This window comes from Trichomycterus rosablanca, chromosome 7 (genome assembly GCF_030014385.1).
Source record: "Trichomycterus rosablanca isolate fTriRos1 chromosome 7, fTriRos1.hap1, whole genome shotgun sequence".
Taxonomy (NCBI): Eukaryota; Metazoa; Chordata; class Actinopteri; order Siluriformes; family Trichomycteridae; genus Trichomycterus; species Trichomycterus rosablanca.
In genome coordinates, this window is record NC_085994.1 from 35,922,068 (window position 1) to 35,937,063 (window position 14,996).

At 39.4% G+C, this 14,996-nt stretch overlaps 1 protein-coding gene across 1 annotated transcript in view; it reads left to right on the forward strand.

Annotated features, from left to right (window-relative positions):
• The first annotated feature begins 309 nt into the window (after nucleotides 1–309).
• LOC134317916 (phosphatidylethanolamine-binding protein 4) overlaps nucleotides 310–14,996 on the forward strand; it is a 99,841-nt gene continuing 85,154 nt past the window's right edge. Inside the window, exons 1-3 of the mRNA XM_062998653.1 lie at nucleotides 310–356; nucleotides 572–698; nucleotides 2,654–2,780. Coding sequence (XP_062854723.1) covers nucleotides 589–698; nucleotides 2,654–2,780 — 237 coding nt within the window. The 5' untranslated portion in view covers nucleotides 310–356; nucleotides 572–588. The remainder of the gene's footprint in view (nucleotides 357–571; nucleotides 699–2,653; nucleotides 2,781–14,996) is intronic.

Sequence of the window (14,996 nt, forward strand, 5' to 3'; positions counted from 1 at the left end):
TTGTACAAGCCCCACCATTGCCAGGTAGCCACTGTTGGTCCTTCAGTAAGGCCTTTAATTGCCTGAATGGTATATGATCACGGGTGTAAGTAATTTTAGATAGAAGTGTGTGCTAACTGACACACATGTGCTAATGTAAACAGAAAAGCTGCCACCTCTGCAGTCTCAGAGTCAATATTAACTAACAGGATCTTCACCTGTGACTGACAGGTATCAGGACCATTCAAAGGCCAATGAAAGTGTGGAGTAGGCCGTCTTAGTTTCCCAAATTAACCTCGTAATTTGAGATATTAGCAACACTATCGCTTGTTTATGGACGGAGCAGGGTGACCAGAGACGTTCGGCTTTTTTTCAAGGTAAGTCGTGTTGAACAACGGAGAGAAAACGCCACCATGGCTTAAGGTCATTTCTGTTCGGTCTCTTGTTGACTCGTCAGGGGTGTTAATCACACACCGTATGTTTTGGATTGTACAGCTGCTTTATAAGTCAGAGTTGAAGCAGTAGTTTAGTTAAAATTAAAAGCAAACAGACGGTTAAGAAAGCAGTAACTCACCCTGAGCTTCTCTTTGAGGTGTGAAGACGGTTGAGATGAAGTTTCGCGCGTTTTCTCGGCTCGTGGTCGCGTGCGTTGTCGCGTGCCAGCACGTGCAGAAGAGTGAAGCCCAACGGCTGACTGAAGAAGACGAAGCTTTCTGCAAGTAAGAGTTTTGCACACAAAACGAGACAAAAACCTCAATTTTTCACTTTTAAACATTAGATTTACTCTCTATGTAGGCCTTCAACAAGTACATGTCCAATTCTAGCTACAGTGTTAGCCTGCATTTTTGTATTAACAAAGATTAAGGATAAAATGTGTATATTTTTATATTCTCATTAGGGCAGTGATAGCTCCGTGGTTAAGGTACTGGACTAGTAAACAGAAGGTTGCCGGTGCAAGTCCCGCCACCACCAAGTTGCCACTGTTGGGTCCCTGATTAAGGCCCTAAACCCTCCATTGCTCTTCGTGTAAGTCGCTTTGGATAAAAGCATCTGCTAAATGCTGAAAATGTAAATTAAATGTTTAACTGTTTAAGATTTCGGTGGCTCGGTGGGTAGCACTCTCACCTCACAGCAAGAAGGTCCTGGGTTCGATCCCCAGGCGGGGGGGTCCGGGTCCTTTCTGTGTGGAGTTTGCATGTTCTCCCCGTGTCTGTGTGGGTTTCCTCCGGGAGCTCCGGTTTCCTCCCACAGTCCTCTCACCCATCCAGGGTGTTGCTGTGTGCCTTGCGCCCATTGAAAAGCTGCGACCCCAATTGGATAAGCGGGTAAGAAAATGAGTGAGTGTTTAAGATTTAGGTAATTTGTCTCCCAAAACAAGAACAAAGTCAAAACTTATGAACGTACAAAAAAAGAGGACACTTGTGGTAAGATGACACTGGGTTGACAAATGCATTAATAATGCAACTATGTTCATGAACTTTAATAAATAAACAGCTACACTTTAACAAGACAGCTAACAGATGCCTTTATGGTCAGATAATCTTATCGGTGGGTCACATAAAAGCTGCATTTTTAAAATTGCATTAAGTAAATGGTCAGCCATGACTTCTTGTGTCACTGGTGGTATAAATATGAGGTGACGCACAGGCCTATTTTTTTAAGAATATAGCAGTAATGGGTGACAAAGGGTTGATGAGCAGCACAAATTAGGAAATGAGTACACAAAATAGCTTAGCCATTGTGTACAAATCTTCCTGGGGGAGGACATATTGACTTCTTACCCAAAAAGGTGGATGGTTAGAGTGGGCAGGGATTCCACCCCAAGATCTAATTGGGTCAAAATGTCTTCCTAACCACAATTTGATGCCACCTACATAATCAGAAAAAGATTGAAAGGGTTGCCAGAAAAAAAAGCTTCTTCTGCTAAGGACCAACAGACTCAAGTGCCTGCAGTTTAACAGACGTAACCGAGGCTTTAAATGGAACCATGTTCTAAACTGCTGTTTTCTTCTAAAGGCCCTGAACAGCTTGTTTGAATACACATGACACTTAACCTGGACTGTGGTAAATCCTCCAACAAGACAGGGATCCAAAGCACAGCTTAATATCCACACAAAAATTGTTCACTGACCAGAGAATCAAGACTTTGCCATGGCCATCCTCTGACTTAAACTCATAATATTTGAAATAAAGATCTAAAGAACAAGAAAGTGTTTTCCACCACTTACATTACCACCACTTTGCATCACCCAAAGGGCAAGTCTTAACAGCTCACAGGTTCTCCATCCAGATATACTGCAGACAGAAACTTACTTCTTGTAATAGTTATAGAAATAGCTCTTGAAATAGTTACATGATTGAAGTGAAGCTTCAGTCTAAAAGTTTGCTCGTAGGCTAATAAGTTCCACCCCGTCTTGTGTAGGATTCCCTCACATTACTGACTCATAGATGCTAAGCAGCTGGCAGATCCCACTCAAAGCCCACTCAACACACTGATCATCTCAGTTCTGAACCGCCTAACTTTCAAATTACATATACTGGCACACAGTACCCTGCTAGTACAGTTTTGATACAATACCTTTGAATAAGCAGTTCTTTTAAGGGTGTGATATGAAGCCACGAAAACATAGTTGTGGCCCTGATTCCAATAAGGTGATGTCTTTTTGTCTTTTAGTGGAGAGTTAGAGTTAAGTTATCCGGGTGTGGACATTGGTTCCTGCATGATCCTCCCTCAGAAGGTCAGGGCAAAGATCAGTCAGGAATGGGGAGCTCCGCAAGTACGACTGGCCTCGGCTAACAAGGTAAGACACATTGTCTCCAATACTTTATTCTGACATGGATTTCTGTGTGGTGTTGTGTTTGCCATGGCCTTTAGGAATTGAGAAGTTACATTGTGTCTACTGAGGCATCATTGTGGATTTCTTGTGACAGTGTTTTTTGCAGAAATTTGAAATTGTACCAAACACGTTTGTATAAATTAATACATGAACCTAATTTCATTGTTATGACATATGAATTCAACCTATGTCTTTCAATTTTGTAACCCATACCCTGACACTTTCCAGAGCATGGCTCACGTACAGTATATGTAGGCTTACCGATCTTGTTTATCGTGACACGAGATAACCAGTAGGTGGCACAATTACTCCATTACACAGGGACTAATCTCATCTGTACTCGTACAGTGTGAACAGTACGCTTGTAAGCATAGTGCATGTACTGTAAGTATAGTGCTGCACAGCTTCAGGTTCTCGATGGGTCTTTGTGACTTCTCTTACTTCGGTTTTCTCATACCTTCCAAAAATCGTGCCAGTAGATGGACTGACTAAATGAAATTGCATCTAGGTGTGAGTGGGTGTGAATAATGGAGTGTTTGATGCCCTGTGATGGACTCTGACCCTATCTAGGGTTTATTTCCAGGATAAATTACAAATCTGCCACAGTTGTGATTTAAAAGGGGTTGCAGAGAATGTAAAGGTTCTTTTGCAAAGATTTATATAAACGTGTGCTGTTTCTTATTTTTATTATTATTAATATTATTATTTCTACATATTATAATTATTATATTCTTTCATGATTAGACATTAGTGAGTACCTTAATTGGTACTCACTGTAACAGTTACTATTTGACATTAAAATTAATTGTATGGATTGTATATTTTAAGCTAAGCATGCTAACACATGCTGCCTTATGCCATGGCTGTATTGTACATTGCTATAGCACCCACCTATTCAAAGCATGATCAATAATATTATCTTTTTTACCATTTAAAATACCCATCATTAGGTCCTTTAACCTACTTTAGATTTTGCTGTTATTATTATTAGGCTTAATGATCACATGCTCTACAAAATCTCTTGAAGATAAAGTACAAATTTTTAAGAAGCCCTCAGAATGGCACAGTAAGAGCCCTAAGCAAGGTCTGTAACCCACAACTGCTCAAATGTATGCTTGTATTGAATCCTGTACCAACTGGCAGCTACTATTTAATTTTCATCAATCCTCTTATACTGGTCAGGGTAGCGGCGGCTCCGGTTCCACCAGGAAACACTGGCCACAAGGCAAGAATACCCTGCACAAGATGCCAATCCATGGCAGGAATTTGGTCAGCCATCCCAAAGACATAGCCAATCAAATCTGTGTAGACGCACGGTCAGTCGATAGCAACGCTTAGATTCAAACCTGGATCTCAGCGATGGTGGCCTAGTGTGATAAATCTTTGCACCACCCGACCGTGTAAGTTACTTTGGACAAAAAGCAAAGGCCAAAAATATAAAAGCATGCTTTTTATTGATGGGCAGATTTTGACAGGATGATGCAGATATATTGGCACAAGTAAATAAATGGTGTCTGTAAATAAAATGAAGTTCACTAAGTTAAAAATGAAATTGTGAAAGTGCACAAATAAGCAATTATAAAAGAACAGAGAGCAATTTTAAAAAAGAAACTATTATTTATAAATAGTATGTTACAAACTCAGGTTAAAATGGTTGCCGAGGGCTTGTTTGACTCCGATGGTTAAAGATAAACGAATACATGAATTGCTCTGTTTAATGTTTGACAAGGGCTCTAAAAATGCTTATGAGAAAACACTAAAGTCATTCAACGATTAAAAATGACAACATAAATGGTATGTTATTGCCATTTTTAATAGACCAATCTAACAAGCATTTAGCTTTTAGCATTTCGTGAGGGATCCTAAGTAAATGGAGGTGAAAATATTGGTTCGATCATCTTAACGCACTGACAGACACCACATTCATCAAAGTAATCACAAACACACTAATAGTTACTTTGTTCGCCTCACTGGATCAGTTTAGGTGTTATGGTGTTCTCGTGGTGGAATCACGGTAGTAAATAGGATCAAGCCTAGTGAAGAACAGCAGCAAACTACACTACACTGTAAATTGAAAACTAAAATTGAAAGCCACTTCAGTTTTGGGAGCTAGTTTATAAATTCCGAAGCTAAGCAGTCTGGACTGAAGATGATCTATCGCCCTAATGTCTTCCAAACCTCAATTGATGTATGGTCATATTATCTGTTATGCTGTCCTACATGATTCTCCTTTATTGCTGGACTTGGTGTCAGACAGCAAAACAGATTACACATGAGATTAAATCAATATTAACTTTATTTACTGGGCTTTGAAACGTAATTCCCCAGTTTTCCTGCTACCATGTCTCAGACTTATGAAAACATACGGTAGCTGGAGGTCTGCTGTGAAAATGGGACTCTGTGTGAGCCAGCCGCTGGTCTGCGGTGGGTCTGTGCTCTCGTTTCCCCCCTGTTGTTCCTCATCTTTTTCACTCGGCCGCCCTCTCGACCCTTTCCATTGGCAGTCGATCGCTGCGGAAACTAGAGGCCAAGCGGCAGTGCAGCAGGCGCTGGCTGTCACTGTGCCTCCGTAGTGACACCCACCTCATTACCCTGCTGAAAGCATGCTGGGTAATTGAAACACAGCAGAATGGGCAGTGGTCCAGCATGTCCTCCTCTCAATGGGCTTTCATTACCCAAAACAAAAGCAAAGGGCCATGCTAAACAACAGATTTGTGTCTCAGCTCTTAAAGGAATGACTGGAACCAGCCACGTGACGTGAACTTGGTTTTCACTTTTCTGCTTGGAGAGCTTGTATGTTATTGCAGTGCATTCAATAATAACAGTAATAGTGCCATCAAGGTAATGAGTTTCACTGGATATTTGTTATCCCTCCCTATTACTGTATATTGCCTCTAATGATGCTTCATTATGCTTATAGGATTGTATTATATTTATTTTATTACATGCTCTATGAGCCACAAATGTAAAAATCTGGCATCTAATTAGTGCACACATCCATCTGCCCATTACTGCATTAACAGGTGTGCCACTTAATACACGCTTAGTTATCTGTGCCTTGTTTTTGTGTTTTATTGGCGCTGGCTATAAATATGTTTTTTTTTTAATGTTCATTTGTATGTTCTTGTAACGAGTCCAGCTGGACCAGGTTGCATAATCTTGCTTCATTTGCCATGTCAGTTATGGCCAGCAGAGAGGGCAATGAGGTGCAAATGATGGACATGTCATATACTCCTAGCAGACAAGTCACCTGAACCATGTTGAGCGGTGATTCGCTCCAGGTAGGAGTGTTTTTGTATTCTTCCTCACAGACTTGCCAGCTCCTCTGTTGGCAATCTGCTCTTTCTCTGAAACTATGACTCCGGGTTTGGTCCGGTCCAGTTTTCTGTTGGTGTGTGAGGCCATCACACTGTATCTCAACTGGTGTTGCAGCACTTTTCAGGCATCACGACAAAACTGCCCTGGATGAGTGAGCTGCCTCAGAGGCAGCATGACAACCCTTTTCTGAAGCGAACCCCACCTGTAAATCAAAGTAGCTTGGTGGGGTTGTGGTGCCACTTCTTTATTGCAGCTTGTTTTGCGAGTTCCCGGTCTTTCCTCTTTTTTCGAGAACTGGGTTGTCACAGATGGCCAGAGTATTCTGTCATATTGTGACAAAGTCATCTACACTATTCATTTTCTATTCACTTTCTCCGTTGCATGTTGCAGATGTTTTGTGTATTTTAGTTGTTACTTGTTTTTGATTGATTGAGTACTTTATTAATCCCTGAAGGGAAATTGTGGTTTTATTTTGGCCACTGCTTTTTTTTTGCAATGAGCACCTTTTTGTTTAAGTTGTATTAGCCATAGTATTGTTCCACCTTGATTAATCATCCTGCAATTGAGTTTATTAATTCTTGCAGGGTCAGGGCTTCACCCTGTGCTTCAGTTGCAAGGCGTGACTGTACAAGGAAGCTGTAGCCTAGTGATTAAAGTACTAAAGCTGACTAGGCATCATGACTTTTCGATTTGGTGGTACAGATGGGTCAGGTCTCGTGCTGCTTGTAGCAGGCTAGACCCTGATTTTGCAATCCACGTCATGATTTCAGGGCAGTTGGGACACAGCATTTGTATCTGAAAGGTATTAAGCATGTTTTTCTTATTTCTGCTCTCACCTGTCCAAAGTGTATTCCCGCCCTGCATGAAGAGTTTCTGGGTGGCAGAATAAGCACTACAATACTGACCAGGATTAAACGATCAGTAAAAATGAATGAATGAAGGATTCTTTATCTGTTTTTGCTAAGCATGTCTCTGTTGCTTGTTAGTCTGTTCTAAACACAGTCATTAATGCCTCCATGGTTACAGTGTACTCACTAATTGTTTGCACTGGCTGCCCTTACAATTTCATTACCCTGTTGCTGTCTGGAAAGGGTTTTATAATCATGTAAAATTAGGCTAAGAGAACACTTGACAGAGTAAATGTTTTGGCTGGATGTGATTTACAAAAAAGGACCAGATTTATTCTAAAAATGAATGTCGTTTAACTAAAGGTGCTAAAATGCTGTCCAAAGCCTTCCACTTCACTTAAACCTCTGCTTATTATCAGTACAAAGTTACAAGTTAACAGCAATGTGAGATACACCTCTGAATTAGCAACACACTCAAACAGAACAAGAAAAAGTTAACAAAAGCAATAAAAAGTCATCATGGCATGATTTCAGTGAAGCTGCATGTAATTTGGATTTTTAAACACATGGATGGTTTTATATTTTCCACAAGGACCAATGTTCATTCCATTAATATCCATTCAATGCAGCTGGGGAATGCTATGCAGAATTAGTTTACTCCTAATGTATTTATTTACAGCTTTCATTCATTTGGTTTATTTGTTAATGGTGTGTATTTTGGTCTGGAACCATGCACAAAAACAATAATCTTAACTGAGAAAAGATGCTTTGAAAAAGTAAAAAAATAAATACTAATGTCTGTCTACAGTCACTGCGAAGGTGAGCAAAAATGCAAGAACGTAAAATAACGTTCTTTGTTCTTAATTGGAACCCCAGTTTTAACCCCACACAAGCCCTTATCACTACCTCGTTCAATCCACGATTATTACATACACACAGTAGGTAAAATCACAAGACTATGGTTTTAAGATGTTCAATATACTGATTACTAATGTATTGTATGACTAATTCCTTAAAATCACTTTTTTACTTTACATGTCCATGAGTGACATGTCACCGTGCCATCATGGCTTTGCGATGTTTGGCTGTATGTATGGGTCAGTTTTCTTCAATGCTTTCTGTCTCATGTTGCTCGTAGCAGACCAGCCCCTGATAATGCAATCCACGTTGTGGATTCCTTTGTATTTGAAAGAAATTGAGCATGTTCTCCTTATATTTGCTGCAATCTTGCCCCACACAAACCCTTATCACTACCTCTTTCAATCCACGATTATTACATACACACAGTAGGAAAAATCACAAGTAGGAAGAATCATAGTGTTGTTATGTGGGTTTCTGTTCTGACCATCATATGATTTGGAGATCGTTAAAATCTCTTTGTTAGAATCATATATGACTTTTCAGACATTGATACCCCTAATTTTCTACTGTGGGAAGTTATTCAGGTATTAAAGACTGGTAAGTGATTGTGCCATTTATGGTCTATATGCAAGTGCTTTGTCACCATACAGAAGCTTTTGATTAGGCACTTGAGCCTGGGTTCTAGGTGTACTTTGTTTTCTATTGAAAAAAAAAAAACAGGATTTGTAGTCTATGAGGTAGAGCAAGATTTTGTTCAATAATATGTTCAATTTGTTTAATCCATGAGGATGTGGAGTTGAACCATATCTAGGTTGACCAAAACATAAATTATTTTTAAGGTATAAAATTAGTTGCTGATGTACAAATGAGGTTTCTCACACCTTCTAGCTGACCTTGTAGTCCTGCACATATTCTATATGACTGAGCTGACCATACAAGCTGTGTAGTATGCATGTTAACATTAACATTAAATTTGCAATACCATTACTTACTGCAAAGTCTTTTTTATCCCTAACTTCTGCAAAGCTTTAGGACAGTGTTATTTATTCTTTAGTGTGAATTATTGCAGCTTAAATTGCTTGCCAGAATAACAATAATAAATTAAGTGTGTACAATTCCTAACAGCCAGGGTAATGCATTTAATCCTTGTGTAAAATCACTTCGTTTGTCTCTTGCAACGATACCACATGTTCTCAGTTTGGTGAACAGATAATTGGCAGCATACTGTGTACCAACACTTGTGGTGTTCTGCTTGTGCCATGTTTCAAATCCACAAATATCTTTGACGCAAGAAGATAATAAAAATGACTTGTCAGTTGGCTGTTGTTCACAATGAATCAGAAGCTCTGGTAATGCCAGGCAAAGTAAAGCATGTATGGTGCATTCTCTGTATTGTTTTACTTAGTGAACATGCTGAACTTTTAGTGCAGTTCCAGTTCCTGGGTCTATAGTGTTTATTCATCCCAGTAATTTGTAAAGTAGTCCAAAATGTACAGAGAAGAGGTTTTGAAATGGTTCGTTTTCATTTCTGATATGAACACTTGGTTTTTCTGTTGGTAGGCAACAAATATCGCAGCATTTATACTCTCCTGTGGATCATCTTTGTGGCATGGCATTATTTTGCTAAACTATAGGGGATGTGTTGGTGGATTAAGAGAGGTGTAAAGAAGTACATCTATTTATAAATGTTTTTACAGGCTGTGTTAAATTAACAACAATGTAAAATGGTTTGTGCACAAGGCTACGTTCACAAAGGCAATGAACTCAAGAAATGCACCAATGTCAGTGATATCAATGAGAACATGTTGACTGAACACGTATGGCCCTGCTTTAAAATGTCACTAGTTTTAGGTTATAGGGCTTAGGGCTTTAAATATGGTATCGTACATTCTTTAAAACAAGGAATTTCATGTACACTTTCATGTACAAATTGGATGTATTTAATGGATTTGAGGTCTGGGCTCTGTGCAGGCCACACCAAGTGATTTCAGCTGTTTCTTCTTCATGCTAAAACGGGTGTCACAAAATTGTAAACTCTTGATTTTTACCAATTTCTCATGGATTGCAACTTCGCTTGTGTGATCAGATTAGCATTAGCTAAGCCTGCTTGCAAAAAAATCAAACAAAACAAGCCTCAAAACATGCAAACTCTTGTTGATTTACATGATTATTATAGCTAAATAAAAGCTAAGTAATGTAACAGTATTGAGTTGGGATGATTTTAATTGTCCTTGGAATGGATTCTTCAAATTTTCCCAACTATACGAGAACACACCTGTGTTTCCATAATTATGGTTTAGATTATAGCCTGGAAGAGCATGGTTTAAAATGTCTGTCTCAAATTGTCCAAAAGATTTTCAGTTGGGTTAAGATCTGGTAACTTTAAAGGTCATAGCATTTGATTTACATTATTTTTAACTAGGGATGCATCAATACCATTTTTTCCCAACCGAGTACAAGTACAAGTACATGTATTTTTGTACTTGCCGATACCGATACCGATACCAATACCTATTTAGAATGATGGAGTTAATGAGTTAATGGAGTTAATGAGTTGGAGGTTAATAAATATTTTTGCAATGTTGGTGTTTTGTTGTTATGTTTTGTAGAGAACGATCAGGTCAGAAATACTGTAAAACGTGTGTGTGCCGGTGTATTCTGATATAAACTATATTATCCCCCTGTCCCACCTGTTTACACTCCTCTCCTGCGTTTCCCCTCGCACCGTATCCTGCGTTCTCATTGGCTGTTCCACATGTCACTCATTCCCAGTCGCACATCTGACATCAGATATCTGACATGCTAGAAAACTCGATCCGGTCGCCGAGCGCTCGGATCGAGTTGTTGGATAGTTCACACTTAGCGATCGAGAGCCGAGTTTTGATCGCTGAGCGAACGCTGAGTTGCTCCCGAGCCGGCAAATCTAGCGCCGACCAGCCGCCGAGCGAAAATCAGGGCAAAAATCGTGTAGTGTTAACTAGGCATAACGCAGCAACGTGCATTAGGCACACGGTATCGGATGTTTAGTATCGCAGCCTCGTTTGCGAGTACGAGTACAAGTTAATGAGCGCGGTATCGGGCAAATACCCGATACCAGTATCGGTACTCATGCATCTTTATTTTTAACTAATCAAACCTTTCTTTAACTTTTTCTGTCATGTATTGTATGAGACCACTCTTACTGGGATGGAAATGTTCTGTTATTTTGACTTCATGATCACTCCTGACAGCTTTGTATTGGTTTTGGTTGGTCCTTATCTCTGCATGAACAAGTGAACTTAAATCTTGCAAAAATGCCCTCACTGCATAAACGAGCCAGCAGACATGTACAGGGGTCAAGCATTCAAGTCCTTTCTGTTCTCTTAATGTCTTCTGTACTAGCATAGGCATGCTGATGCTCATTATTTAACGTTTTGCCTTTAGGCTTTTACTGTAACAGTCTGATCTATTGACCTGAAAGCCTATGAGTATGGATTTAAATATCATGTAGGGAAATCAGGGACTTTTACATAGATTAGTCATGTCCGATGCTTCTTGCAGTTTTGTTTTGACTCGTTAACTACAGCACAGAAATAGAACTGGATCAGATGGTCAGCGAGCTGCGAACATTTGCATTGATTAATACGTGGGTGAGCTCTTACTTATACCGTATAGAGGAGACCTGACCATTCTGCATCATCACATGTACAAACTTCGAGATTGGTTGCCAGCTAAAGTTTTTTCAAGTTTAAGTTTCAGGACAATTTCTAGCATAGCAGTCAGTGGTCTGAGTGTTTTAACGTGATTGGTATGAAGTGAAAGTGTGATTGCTGGCACACATGAGTTTAACATGAAAAGCTTTTCTTTCAACATGACAGCATTTATAAGAGTCAGAGTTCAAAGCTCTGAAGTGTTTTTAATCTCTCATCCTGCCTGGTTTTACTGGGTCGTACTCTTAAACATGCCATTGCTTTCCACTGAAATCATGTTAACTTTGGGGTGCCAGTCCCTTTAGGCTGTAGAAAGTCTTCTTTGAGACTTTATAAGCCTCTGTGGTTCATTTGGGGACTGCTGTTGTTTTATGTGGTGCTTAGGATAAGATGAGGTTTTTAAACCATTACGGTGATTAGAAGTGCCAGGATCTTCTGAGCATGCTTACTGCCCTGGTATTAAGTGTTACCTCTGCTGCTTTTCCATCCTCCTATGTCTCTCTGTGTTTCTCTTCTACAGCAAATGATTTTGTACGCTCTGCTTAAACCTGTGTGGGGGCGTCATAAGAGAAGATTTGAATGTGCTAGCCCCCCCCCCCCTTCTATATTTTTTTCGTGTTTCGGTAAATCGCTGCATTATTTTATTTTAAACCGCGGTGCCTATGATTACGACAGGGGCGGCATCCTCTTCAACGCTAAGCCTGGCAATGCCCGCGGCTGCTAGTCATTTCTACGCAGCGCTGCCCACTCACCCACGCCAGCCTTGGCACTGGTGCGGCATAACAGTGTGCTATCTGCCATCCGAGGGTGGGGTTCCTTTCCGGAAGACCCTGTGTGTCTTTCCCAGGGAAAACCCACACGTCCACCCATGCAGGATTCCTGTACTGCTGGGCCTCTTCAATCAATAGATGAATAAAAAGAGGAGGATTTAAGGTTGCTGGTTTTTATTTATCACACTGTGGGCGACTGTCCTCAATTTCTCTAGCGGTGAAAGTGGAAGATGTTGAATGGTAAGAAATTATGACTGATTTAAAAATAAAGTCGAGGTAATACAGACAAGTACAGAAAGAAACCACAGAAAAAACAGACTTGAATTTGAAGTGATCATCACAAAAGCAAACAAACCAGCACACACGTTCTTTTAGGTTAGTTCCTCATAACAAAAAGGTGTTTGGTTGGCACAGCTGTAAATTATGGTAGCCTTCTACTGCTGGGATCTAAGATTTGAATTCCAAGCTGTGCTGTTGGGCCTCTATATACAGACATGAATGGCTATGTCTAAGGGTGGGGGCAGGGGCTGGCTGAGGTCAATACATCACTTTTCTGTATTTTAGATAAGATCAGGTGTATTTTCTGTTCATGTCTGTTTAAAATCTAGTACATCTTTTATATGTGGAACATTTCCCATTGCCCAGTTTAGGGGCATTAGTAGCACACCATGATTAGGGTTCAGGGTTATCCATTGGAAGGTTGAGTCTCCAGGTTTAAATATAGGAAATTAATTTTACTGTACTGTACAGTGGATACAAAAGACTCTGTGCCCATGTTTGCATATTATTTACTCCATCTGACCCCCAACAGACACAAGCAGGCCACTTAAAACAAATGAGTAAAGAGCACAGAAAAAGACCTGGAAGTCCCATGTGTTTGTCCTGTAGCATTAAGCTGATTGTGTCTGTTCCTGCCTTGCTGGCAGTGTTTGTAGGTCATGAAAAACCCACCTCTGATCAGAATGAAACGGTTATTAAAACAATTACATAAATGAATACATTAAGAGTTAACAACATGGCCTGCTGTAATGCTACATTTTTCTACTGCTGCTTTAATAGGTGACAATTGCAAAGAATCATGTGACACCTAAATATCCATGTAGGGCAAAGTGAGCTTATTTTAAATGTAGTGTAATGTACTGTAGGTTTGTTTTGTACAATACAGCCGCACACATGTTTGTTTTTTAATGTCCTACAGCTGAAAATAATGGTTTCGGGTATTCGTAGTATTTCACCAAAACCTGTCAGGCATGAACCACGCTGAAGATTCTAGTGCCTGTTACGTTTGAACTTTGCACTGTATCACAGATTTTTCCTCTTTCCGTCTTATCCTCCCTTAGCTCTGACCTCTTCCTTGTGCCCTTTTTGCCAGTATTACTTGGCTCTTGTGTTTTTCTCTTACCTCTTAGCATTCCTCAGTGGTTTTGCACTTAAGGCTTCTGTTTCTTCTTAGTTATTTTCCAGTAGAACATGCTCATTCTGTGGTTTGAAGCACTTTGGATGTAACTAAATACTGTATTAGCATTTAGGTTAGCAAATGTAATTCTTTCAATTAAATTAAGTATACATAATAATATGTATTATGTAGACCTTGAATAAAGCAAAAAAACAAGTTTAAATTCATTTTAAAAGATCATAATAATAATAATAATAATAATAATAATTGATGTTTAGTGGAATTTTCAATCACAGCTTGGCATGTTCTTCACCAGTCATTTACATTGCTATTGCGTGACTTAATGCCACTCGTGCTGAAAAAGTTTAAGCAGCTTGGCTTTGTTAGATGGCTGGTGACCATCAAACACTCTTGTTATTACATTCCAGAGATTTTCACTGGAGTTCAGGTCTGAAGATCGAGCTGGCATAACAGGGTCTTGATCTGGTTGTCTTGATCCTGGCTTGATTGATATTGTTCATTGTCCTTAATGATTTGGCTCATTAGTGTTTACTGTACTGATACAATATACTGCACCACAGCTGGTTGTAACATTATTATTTGTATTATTATTATTGTTATTATTTTTATTGTTATTATAATTATAGAGTGTGTTTAAGATACAGCTGTTCACTAAAGTACGTTTTAACACGTCATTACGATCTCGGGTGTGTGGAAGATATAAAAAAAAAATAATTATAATGAGAGACATCTTTAACATTATAAACCTCATCAAAGTACAATAATGTCTTCATGCACACTGAGCATGGAGGGAGTTTAGAGTTCGTAGAGGCAATAAGCAATTCGCTCAGGAATATGCCTTTGCTACTGAGGATGTCAGGATAAACATAAAGAAATTAAATTTCTATTTATATGAAGCCTGGAAACTGTGGAGCATTTGTTGGAGAAATTGCTTCAGCGCAGAGCATCAGGAGCCAGACTCTAGCAGCCTAAGTAATTAACACTTGCGTTAACTGGAGATGATGGATCATATCTGGCAGAACTGTTGCAGAAATGAGGACAAAATGTCACTCGGCTTCAAGCTGTTTAGAGGGATTTTGCCCAATCATGGTAAAATAGTTCTCTTGCTTGTAAAAGCAAGAATTTCTTAAATATGCTGCTGCCTGCAACATACATTTGATGGGTGCCGATGTCCCAAATGTTGATTACATTTTATTCTCTAGCATTTTAAGTTTACATTTAGAGTTTCAGACAATCATTTTACATTTCTGTAAAAATAGCGATATTTAGTGCCAAAT